Source organism: Scyliorhinus torazame, chromosome 6 (genome assembly GCF_047496885.1).
Source record: "Scyliorhinus torazame isolate Kashiwa2021f chromosome 6, sScyTor2.1, whole genome shotgun sequence".
Taxonomy (NCBI): Eukaryota; Metazoa; Chordata; class Chondrichthyes; order Carcharhiniformes; family Scyliorhinidae; genus Scyliorhinus; species Scyliorhinus torazame.
Window position 1 is genome coordinate 266800993 of NC_092712.1, and position 12222 is coordinate 266813214.

Here is a 12222-nt window from a genome sequence, read left to right on the forward strand (position 1 = left end):
ATTTCTCACAAATTCTGAACTGCAAATCTGTTATTAATTTTAAGTAATAAACTTTGTAAAACTCTGGTAATTGCTAGATTATGATACAGAGCATTCGTAGATGTCTAGGACACACTAAAAACATGTTTAAAAGTTTGATTGGGGAGCGGTCTTATGATATCACTTCCTTTACATTTCACAAAAAAAAGTGCTTCCTTATCTGTTTCCTTTCACAACAGGTATGTATTTCTTTAACTACTCACCGACAATTGTTGTAGTTTTTCTACATGGTACTAGGTAGCATGTTTTGCCAGTATGGCTGGTTAGAAATTTCTCTGACTGATTACTTTTAATGAATTTGTTTTCTCCTAACCAACTGCAAATATTATGGAGAAGATGTGGTCGGGAGAGGGGGGTGGGGGGGGACATAATTCTCATAAGCGGTATGCCTAATTTTAGCATATTTTAACTAGCCTATCTCAGTTGTTTACGGGAGTATCAATGAGCGGGTGCCCCCGCTGATCAGCAACTAGAGCATGCTAACCTTGGAAAACATCATATTAGCGCATCAGAGGCCATTTGGCCCATTCACTGTTTACGCACAATAGAAGCCTCGTGACTAAGTTCAGAATATGAGGACATAGGGGACAAGTAGCACAATAGACAACAAGCAAGCTACAAAGCAGAGTAGTGATTAAAGGTAGTTACTCAGACTGACAAAAGGTGGGAATTGGTGTTCCACAGGGATTAGTGCTGGGGGTCACTGTTGTTCACCCATTTACATCAACAGTTTAGACTCGGAAATTGGAAGTGCAATTTCAGAGTTTGTGGATGCCACCAAATTGAGGGGTGTGGCTATTATAGAGGAGGACTGCAACAAAATACAGGAAGACATGAATAAACCTGTGGAATGGGTATGTCACTGGGAATGAATTTCACTTTAGATAAGTGTGAGATGCTGCATTTTGGTAGGAAGAATAAGGAGGCCACCTCTCCTTAGAAAATAAGCGTCTAAATAGGGTAGAGATGCAGAGAGATCATGGCTGCAGATATCCAAACAGCTGAAAGTAAGGACACAACTGAACTGGTCATTAAAAAAAAAAGCTAGCAAAGCATTGGAGTTCATTTCTAGAGGGATAGAACTGAAAAGCTGAGAAGTTATGCTAAACTTGTATAGAATCTTGGTTAGACTGTTCGAGGTGAAAATATTCACATGAAGGCCTAAGTATAAGTTTTTTAAAAAGCAGTTTATTATATCAGAATTCTGGGAGGAAAGGCCTGAGACTCCGCAGCCTATTGACAGCACATTTTCTCACTTGAGCTAAGGCTCATACAGGTTAATATACAGATTCAAGGGGTGGAATTAGTTGTATTCTCATTTACATACAATCAATCAACTATATTCACGTCACACTTCATTACATACAGTCAATCAATTTTCCTAGCATCCCAGTTATCACATATATGGTTAAAGTGGGTGTTGTTTTACCCGCCCCTAACTTCATACAGAAGTCATTCAAAACTTAACATAATGATGTCCTGTCTGCAACTGGGGTCCTTGATCTTATCAAGGACACATAGCATTTCTTGTTCTGGGAAGCTGTTATCAGCGGCTGTTGAAATACTCCCTAGGTTCTCATGAGGTAGTTTACACAGTTTGTAACTTATTTTTTAAAGAAAAGTGGCTAGTTCAGCCATTTTGTGCCTTTAGTATTGCTAAAATAGTTAACAGCCATTTTGTGTCCTTTCTGATATTAACAAGCATTGTGTATCCACTATCTATTTCTACAAATTGCTACTTCTAAACAGGCATCTAAACCAATGAGTACCTTTTGTCTCATCAGAACTATTCAAAAGTAATATAGGAGCACAAATGTAGTTACAGGGCCACCTATAATTTATATCATAGTCCAGTATCACAAAATGCCCTCCAACAAGACCATAATTGGGAAGACTGAACAGTTTGGGCAATTTATAAAACCGGTATCGAGGTACCAGAAAATATGCAAAAAAAACCTAGAATGATACCAGAACTGAGGCTGGGGGCTTTTTCCTCTTAAAAAAAGATGGAGGTAGGTCTTGAAGATTATGAAAGATTTCGATGTACATTTCCATTTACAGGGAAGACCAGAACTAGGGGTCATAAATATAAGAAATTCACTAATAAATTCAGTAGGAAATGTGGAAGAAACCTCTTTACTCAAAACGTGGTTAGAATGTGGAATTTGTGGAATACCACAAAGAGTAGTTGAACGGTATAGATTATTTAAGGGGAAGCTGGATAAACATATGAGGGAGGAAATAATGGATGAATATGTTGATAAGGTTAGATGAAGGAAACTCGCTTGGAGCATAAGCATTGCATGATTTATTGGACCCAATTTCTGTTCTGTAAATGCAATGTACTTACCAATAGATACTACTGGATTTGATTTGGAGCTGTTTCCTGGTGTTCTTATTAGTGTTGTTGATGATGTGACTTCCTGTAGGTGGGAAGACTCCAAATAGTTGGGCTCAAGGGCCAAAAAATGCTTTTAATGAAATAGCTCAGTTCCATCATTGCGGCTAAGATCAATGGAAATTTGTTAGCAGACGAAATAAGGGCCGGAATTCTCCAGCCATTAGGATTCTCTTTTCCTGCTATCAGTGCACCCCACCCGCGGGGTTAACAGTGGCATGGGGTGGCTTCAATGGAAAATCCCATTGACATGCGGCAGGAAGAGGGAATCCCGCTGCCAGCGAATGGCGTATCGCCAAGTAACATGCGGCCAGAGGACCGGATAATCCTGCCCAAGATATTTTAATTAATTTAAAGGGATTGTTTGAAGGCAGCCTATTTAGTAAATATACAAATTTAATTTACACAGCACTAGGAAAATAAACCATCCCAAGGTGCTTCACAGAGACAGAGATAGTGAGACTGAGAGATTCCGTGAAGGAATTCCAGTATGACATAGAGAACTGAAGGCATGGCCGGAAAGCTTAATGTGATGGAAAACAGGGATATGCAATCGACCAGAATTCAAGAGGACAGAGATCTCAGAGGATTTTAGGGATGATGGAGGTTATAAAGCTATGGTGGCCTGAGACCTCAGAAGATTTTTAAAGCCAAGATGAGGCTTTTAAAATCCAGGTGTCGCTGGACCGGGAATGTGAGGGAGGACAGAGGTGGTGGATGTTTTGACAAGCTCAGTCTAGCAGAGGGTGCGACTTCTACTATCAAACTGCAGGAAATTAATAATGTGACAGGGTTGAACTGGGAGATGTGTTTTATTTTTTAAAATATTTTGCCCCCCGCTTTGTTGTTCGAAATGATAAAGTATCCATAACTTATTAGGGATCGTTGTGGCGGGGTGCAAGATGAAGTCCAGCTGAGAAAGAAGGGCTTGAAGAAGGAGATTAACTCTTTTAGATCAATTCCACAGACTTCTGTCGTATTGTGCATGAAGATGGTGTCCTCTATGTTACAGAAATCCTGAAAGGTGAAGATCTGACCACTGTGTCCAAAGAGATTGTAACTAAGTTGTTGCTTAAAGCAATAATCAATGTTTAGTTAGTTGGTGAAATATTGCAAACCAGCAGAATTCCAGTGTTCACAGAAGTTAATTGCAGTCACCATCAATTATGGGTAAATAATTATACATGTTGTAAGATTGACTTGGTGGAGCAATGCTTGTTCCAGACACTAGGGGCAGCCTTTTTCCTAAAGGCTTCTGAACCTAACTGTCAAGCTGAAATGTGGGTCAGATCCCCCCCACCAGGTGGGAACAGTCACTGTGTGATTTTCCTTGGAAGGGTTGGGGGGGGGGGGCAGAATTAATGACCAGAGGGCAGATAGGTCATCAAACTAAGGGTGGTAGACAAGCTTTCAAAGCTGGGCAAGCTAGGCAGTGGCCTTCCAGCTTGAAAGCAGGAGCAGGATGTCCTGGAAAGTCAGAGAGAAGCTGCTTCAAAATGGAGGCATCCACTATCCAACATCTTTAAATTTAAATTAAATATTCACCGTTGGAACCAAGTCACCGCTATGGGTGCTGCTGCAGCACCCAGGCAGACAGGAAGGCCTCTAAGCTGTTAAACTGGCTCCCGCAACCCTCGGGGGGGGGGGGGGGGGGGGGCCTGGAGGCCAACTGGAAAATCCCAATCAGGTTTAATAGGCTGTTCACTGCCTTAATCGGAGACCATCACTTGTGGCCCGCACACCTCCCCACCTCCCTCCAATAAGCCCCCAATCACACCTGCACAAAAAATGGCCTGGGGGCAGGATGGAACGTGTGAACCGGCACGCAGGCCAGTGATGCTAATTTTAGCATCTGCCCTCTTCTAATCTCTATCGTGTGATGGTAGTCCTTTATAACGCAAGGGTATCACTTAACGATGGACACATTTCTTTCTCTCACAGTAATGGTAAGGGGCAGAGTTTGAATCCCAGCATTGGCATCCTCTTCATTCATTAACAAGCAGGACCAGTATTTTATGTCCATACCTAAATACCTTTGAGAATGAACTACCTTTTTTTTGTAGCAATGTAGTAGCTTGCTGGGCCATTTCAGAAGGCAGTTAAGAGTCAACCACATTGTTGTGATCTGGCGTAGGCCAGACCAGATAGTGGCAGCATATTTTCTTCCCTAAAGAACCGATTAGCCTTTTCTGGCAATTTGGTATTTTCATGGTCACCATTATTGATGCCAGCTTTCCTTATTCCATATTTTATTGAATAAATTGAATTTAAATTACCCACCCACTAATGTTGGATTTGACTCCTACCTTCAGGTCATTAATCCAGGCCTCTGGATTACGAGTCCTGTAATGTAACCATTGTGCTACTGTACCCCCAATCTGAACTCTTCTGTCATCATTGAATACTAAGAAAGATATTGCATTCTATCTTGGGTCAGAGGGGAAGAAAAAATTGCCCACAACCTGTCCCGCGTGACATACACTTTCCATCTTTATGACTGCCATTGATGTAACCTTAGACAACCTTCAGTTCAGACTGTACCTTCCTATTCTTCGATCAAGTATGGTAAAAGATGGCAGTGATCAGTAAACATCAAAAATCTGTTTTCATCTGATACATGCAGGTGGATTTATAAGATTTAATTTTGTTTAACTCTACAACGTGAGGGTATCTTTAAATCCAGTTGCTATTCAGGCTGTGTAACCTTCACATTGAGCCGATTGCAAGCCATATGTTTAACAAGTTAATATTCAGTGTGCATATTTGTGTACACTTCATGTTAAGTGGAAGATTAAAGTGTCTGACTTAATAGATGATGGACATGGTTCATTGGTCTTCATTTCTAAATTGGGTTCCTGAAGTCTATTTAGAATGTCTCACACTACAGCAGCTGAATTGCTGCAATTATGGACAAAATGAAAGATCACTTAAAATTAAGGGAAATTTTACATAACTGGAATGAGGCTCTAGTACTTCAGGTTGTAGGGGGAAATGATAATACCATTGTGCTTTGCTGCATTGAGGTTTGCCAAAGAAGTTTTTGGTCAAGAATTGTAGGAATAATCAAAATAAATAGATTTCTGTTTATAATTTTTAGTACTTTTATTATTCCTGTCATAGTCATTATATCCGTCAGTTGGAAAATGGCATTCAGACTTTCAGTTGATAATTGTTGTCAAAATCCCACAGCATCTTTATTCACAAAGATTCTGGGCATTCATCTGTTCTTTCTAAAGCCAACCTTTTACACTCTTTGATTTTCTTTTTATTTGGCTTTTGGTTGCACATAGAATAATGCAATGAACTGTCGAATGATTCATTTTGAAGCAAGAAGGAAATTGCTTCTTCCAAAATCCTAATACCTGAAAATCGATAATAGCAGCTGTACTGAATTTGACTCACCAGCTAACCTCCCAATCATCTTTTCAGCTTATCCACATTTAGCAACAACGTGGAGCTGTCTTTCAAAAGTAAAACGGGACAGTTTGCTTGTACCATCATCTTCTACCTAATTGCTAAACAGCATGACAGAAATAAGCTATAATTGACTGTTGCCACAGGTGTCGCAACATATCAACTAATATGAGATGAGTTTCTCGAAGTCTTTATCTAGCTGCTTGGTGACCAAATCTGCAGGTTTCAATGTTTAGTTCACACTGATATCTAATAACTCGAGGGGGAAAAGCCTGAACTAATGTGATCACCTTCTACTAACTGATCTGGAATTTACATTGTCACTGGCTGAAGAAGAACACGCAGAATCACCGGGCTGGTTAAGTACCTGACTGGACACTGTCATTTAAGCAGTGCAATCCATAGATTGTAGAACACATCAAAAATCTTTTCTTTAAAGCTAGATCATCTGTATTGTCTTTTTAAAAAAAACATACTTTTTCACTAGTCTCTACAGCCAACGTTCTCCCCTTCGCTGTGGCATGTTTTCCTTTCACTCAATCTCTTTGCCTTTTAGCGTCTTTTTTCTTTTGCATGTCATTAGGCGGATCGTTGCAAGCCAGATGATGGGGTCCAGGTCTATATGTTTTCGTTTTGCTCAAGGACTTCTTCCTGTGACCTTTTCCTAGAAAGCAATGCAATGCACACGTACTGGGCTTCAGTGCTGTGATCTTAATAGTGTCTGTTGGGTCTCTTCTGGAGCCTCGTTGGTGACGAGTGAGAGCTTCACTAGATTTCACGTGTAGAGTGATCTTGCCGTGTGACATTTGTTTATCACCATGTGGCCTTTGTTTGGTACTTTTACTTTTTTTCTTTTATTTTGTTTTTTGCCTGTGTTTTACTTTAATTAGGGTGATGGGGTTGTGGATCTGTGATATGATATTAATGAGTGCCGAGACTGCATAGCAACACATAGGGTTGCCATGATATATTTGTAACTACTGCAACCAAAAATATCAACAGACGTTGCCCTGCAAAATGTGGAATATTGTCAAAAACATTCAAACCACTTTGAATTTTCAGAAGCTAAGACTAAAAGCCTGGTACCCAATGAAACCTGTTGAAATGTTTGAAATTTTCTTTGCGTTATCACTGATTTCAACTTGTGCAACTAGAATAGAATTCTATCTCTTATGATTAACTGCTAATTTAGTTATAAATGTAAAATTGCAAAATGTCAAAACTTGCTTTTTGATATCTAACATTATTTGATGCACAAGTGCTTTCTTTCACTTGTTCAAGTTACAAATCATACTGTATCAAGTTGGCCAACATTTTTTGTAAAATATATTATACTTGTAAAGGCCCTTGGGCATTCAAAGGTTATACTGTGGATTCATTAAGCCTTCCCTTATTGTGGCAACCCTATATGCACAATAACAACTAGAACCTTAAAGACTGTGCACAGATCGAGTCAAAAGTAGTGCCGGCTGTTTCTTTACTGGTATTTTCTTCTTTCTCTTCCCACAGGATCCCCACTCATTATGTCTACCCACAGGCCTTCATGCAACCTGGAGTTGTCATCCCACATGTCCAACCTGCAGCCGCCGCGACCCCTTACATTGACTACACAGGAACTGCCTACGCGCAGTACTCTGCAGCCACAGCAGCAGCTGCTGCCTATGAGCAGTATCCATTCGCCGCCTCCCCCGCTGCTGCGGCAGCGGCCGCTGGTTATGTCACCGCCGCCGGGTACAGCTACGCGGTGCAGCAGCCCATGCCCAGTGCCGCCCCTGGGGCTGCTGCTGCCGCAGCCTTCAGCCAGTACCAGCCGCAGCAGTTGCAGACAGACCGCCTGCAATAGCAGTGGGACATTTAAAAATAAAAATAAAAGTGCACACTACTTTTAGAATCAGGAGAGCAACCATATATTCCAGAACTCCCCAACTAGTTACAACTACAGCACACAACAAAAATGGACATGGGGCAGGGGATAAAAAAAGTGTACTACTTTCTGATTGCGAGGAAAAATATTTTTGCAGCTTTTGATTACTACAAACAATTGTGTTATATACTGTCGTAGCACAAGAAGATGGAATAGCAGAAAATGCTTTCTTTGTTTACGATCAAGAAAAACTTTTAAGATGCAAGTCCAAAGCCTTCAACCAACTTGCAATGTTCATGTATTAACAACGGGACATAACGTAGTATAATTGTCTTGTGCAAACCATTTCTTCATCAGGGAAAATGCTGCAATACTTTCAGCGTATAACTGCAGGAGCTGCATGCAATAACATTGCGACATGCAATAAGAATAATTTAAAAATAAATGAAATGTGCACATCAGGGGGTTAGTGAGATACAGAGACAATTTTACATTATAGTAATGACTACCGTTTCAATTTCAAAGCACTGAATGTCATACTCTTTTTTTTTTAACTCTGACCTATGCAAAGTATTTGAGATATTTGAAGTCTCTCTCGGGCATCGAACAATCAAAGCATATGACCATGTGGCATGATGGACAGACACCAACGTTATTTATTTTTAAGAATATATTCTTCCCTTCTATGCATGAATGGAACTCTGAGCAAGTGATCTAGATTTAATGGACAGAGCAGCTGTGCGGACAATTAATAAGGTAGACAGTTCTGGAAATACACATCACTTGTGCGTGTTTGATGACCTGTCACATTTTAATCCCCCCCCCCGTCCTGTTTCACTTTTCGGGAAACTTTAACTGCTGCTGTCAGCACTTTGGATTCTGAAATTGGATCAGCCCCTAACAATAACAGTCTCCTCTTTCTGTTTTATTGCATCTGTCCATGGTCATTGATTGAAAGCAAAAAGGAAAAAAAATAGTGAATTTTATTAGTCATTGGTTGAAACTGTGCCTTATAAAAATATTGTAATACTATTTTAAAATTATTTATTGTAAATGTTTTTACAATCTGCGCACTATAGGAGGGGACATAAGTGCGAAACTGTATATGTATTCAGCTCATTGCAATAAATTATTAAGTAGGTATTAGTTTAGAATGTTAGACCATATCAATCTTCAAAATGTTGACTCCAGTTTATTTAAGATATTTCTATGACGCACTATTCAGTGGTATTGTTACCTTGACAGTTGTCAATTTTAGGATATTAAATATTTACTCGAGGTTTTTTTTTTGTAATGTTATAAGCTGTACACAGAAAGACCTCTGACTTTAGGAGTTTAGAAATGTCTAACTTTTGGATTTATGTTGAAATATTTTAAACGATTAATTCTGCCTGGTAGAAAGTTGTAACTGCTGCTCTGTAGTCTGTTTCGGATTCTCAATTGCTTGCTGACTTAAGTGTTTTTATTCTTATGTATGCTGCAAACAGGTGAATATTCTAAATGTAGATTTTTTTTATACTTGGAAAAAAAAATCTTAAGATTTTCTTACAAGGGAAAGACAACCGAGCATTTTGAAGACATTTTTCATGTTGCTGGACAAGTTTAATTATTCAGGCAATGGTAGCTAGTATTCTACAAAATTTCATCTTCAATGCGTACTGTTGCTACCATGTTTCTATAACCATGTAAACTGCTTTACAATATATCAACATTCACCTCTACTAAATACATTCAAAATAAAAAAAGAATAAAAACCTGGATTTCATGGTATTTGTTTCACTGATAGTTTTATATTTCACTTGGTTTTTTATTTGAATTTGAAAGTCTTTCCATTATCACTAAACTGTGAATATATGAAATGTGCCTAAAACAGTCCACAGCGGGTAAAAGAAAACCAAAGGGGTATGTAATTTTGATTTTGGGTGATTGTGTAAAACAGATGATATTGATTCAGCCACAACTGGAAGTCAACAGATATTAAAATGTGGATAGATGTATAGTAAGCACCTGAATTAATAGCACCTATTTAACACTATCAGCTTAAATCAAAGTTACTCCTCGGTGTTTGAGGGGTTCTTTTGGTCAAAGGCTTAAAGCAGGTACTAAATGAATGTGTAATTAAGACCAGCCTATTTGAAAGCCTAGGTTTAGAACTCAATTTTGGTTTTAATTTACAAAAATGTATTTATGGGATGTAGGTGTCGCTGGTTAGGTCAGCATTTATTGCCCATTCCGAACAGTCACCATAATTTCTATTTGTCGATGTGCTAAACAAACACTTTTAGGTTTACACTCAAACGACAATTCAATGTAATTTTTATGGAGCAGTAAATATATGCTCCTTGTGCACACACACTCAAATGTGGTATGTTCTGGTTGGTACAAAGTGGCACATTGCAGCATGGCGCAGGGATCAAGGGACATGTTCTCAGATGATCACTGGAAGTCTTGGTGGAAGAAATCCAGGGCAGAAACCAAGTCCTGTACCAGTAAGGGTGCGTGGGTTCGGAGGGGCAGTATGCGAGGGCAGTGCAGAAGGATGCCACCCTGCCTTCCTGTCTTGCTCTCCTATTCTCTCTTGCAGAGCTGGTACTGCTCTGCCTGGCCTCATGTCCCCTACAGTTTTTGTCCAGACCAAGGTGGTCCACTAGAATTTTACAGCCAATGAAGATTTTTTCGTTTTGAAGAGTAGTCATTCTGGTAATGTAAGAAACGCAGGGGCCAAGTTACGCACAGCAAAGACCCAAAAGAGCAAGGCATAATGACCATATAATCCATATGTGATGTTAGTTGAGAGATAAATATTGGTCAAGGCATTGCAGGCAAACTCCCCTGAACTTCTTCAAAGTAGTGTTGTGAGATATTTTATATCTATACCTGAGAGAACAGATGAGACCTCAGTTTGGCGTCTGACACTATAGCACCTCTGGCACTAGAGCACCCACTCAATACTGCACTGGTGTAACAGTATAAATTGAGTGCTCAAGTCACAATTTTAGTACAATGACATTTGTAGGGTACTTTGGTATTCCCCTTTTAAATAAATTAGTTAATTTCTGTGTTAAAATGACAAGCAAAAGAATCTCATACTAAACGTTATCCATTAATGTCCCCAATGATTATTTGCAATCTCCGCAGCAGGATTTTCCATTGGTAGAATCTTCTGCCCCGCCAGTAGCGCATCCATGCCCTCGCGTTTCGCAACAGGTGGGGTGGCCCACAATGGGAAACCTCATTGGCTGGCTGCAGGAATGGAGAATCCTGTTGCTGCACCGCCCGGAAAACGGGCCTGGTGGAACGGAAAATTCCACCCCAAATCATTATCAGTATACCACAATATATATATAATTGTTTAATGCCAAACAATGCATGGCGAGAGTTTTTTTTAAAAATCCACTTAAGGGGCAATTTAGCTTGCCCAATCCACATACCTTGCACACCTTTGGGTTGTGGAGTGAGACCCACACAGCCACGGAGAAAATATGCAAACTCCACACGGATAGTTACCCGGGATCGAACCCGAGTCCTCAGCGCCGTGAGGCAGCAGTGCTAACTGTGCCGCCCACATGGCGAGAGTTACACTGTCATGCGCCTCCTCTGATGCTAAGGGAAGTTGACATAGGGTATAGTAATAAAATGCAAAGGGTATAGTAATAAAATGCAAATTGAGATGATATGTCATTACACAAAATATGAAAATATATATTTTATTGTCTCCTTATCTAAGAAAGGATATACTTGCCTTTGGGGGAGTGCTTTGTAGGTTAACTAGATTGATTGTCCTATTAGGAAACTTTGGGTAGACTAGACCTATTTTCTCTGGAATTTAGAAGAATGAAAGGTGAACTTATTGAAGTACATAGAACTTTTAAATGGCTTGGCAGAGTAGATCACAGATCAGAATATCAGAAAGCACATAGAACTTTCAAATGGCTTGGCAGAGCAGATCAGAATATCAGAATAAGGGGTCAATCATTGAGGACTGAGATAAGGAGAAATACCTTCTCGCAAATGGATGTGAGTCTTTGGAATTCAACAAGCCAGAGAGCTGTTGGAAGCTCAGTTGTTGAGTACATCTAAGACAGAGGTCAATAAATTTTAGATACTAAGGGGATTAAAGCATAATGCGGGAGAGTGGAATTGAGATAGAAGATCAGACATGATCTTATTGAATGATCAAACAAGCCTGAAAGACCAAACGGCCCACTCTTACTCCTATTTCTTATGTTTTTATGTATCCCATCTTGGATAATGAAATGTGGAATAAAGCTTTTCAGCTGTTTTAACAATGTGTTGTAAATAGTTATCAAAGATTACGATGTTGAAAATAAATATGCAACCACTTTAATTATTTCCATTGCATATAATTTTATTCAAAATATGTTGAAACTAAGACCCCATTTTAAAAAAAATAACGATAATGGGAGCAATAAATTCCATTGAAGGTCATTGCCTGTAGTGGAAGAAAGTAATAATGGTCATTAACCAGCACTTTAATTGCATCTTT

At 39.4% G+C, this 12222-nt stretch overlaps 1 protein-coding gene across 3 annotated transcripts in view; it reads left to right on the top strand.

The window, feature by feature from the left end:
• rbm24a (RNA binding motif protein 24a) overlaps nucleotides 1–9473 on the top strand; it is a 34925-nt gene extending 25452 nt beyond the window's left edge. For all 3 annotated transcript variants that reach the window (XM_072509674.1, XM_072509672.1, XM_072509675.1), the window contains one exon: nucleotides 7361–9473. In XM_072509674.1, coding sequence (XP_072365775.1) covers nucleotides 7361–7694 — 334 coding nt within the window. In that variant the 3' untranslated portion in view covers nucleotides 7695–9473. The remainder of the gene's footprint in view (nucleotides 1–7360) is intronic.
• The last annotated feature ends 2749 nt before the right edge of the window (nucleotides 9474–12222 follow it).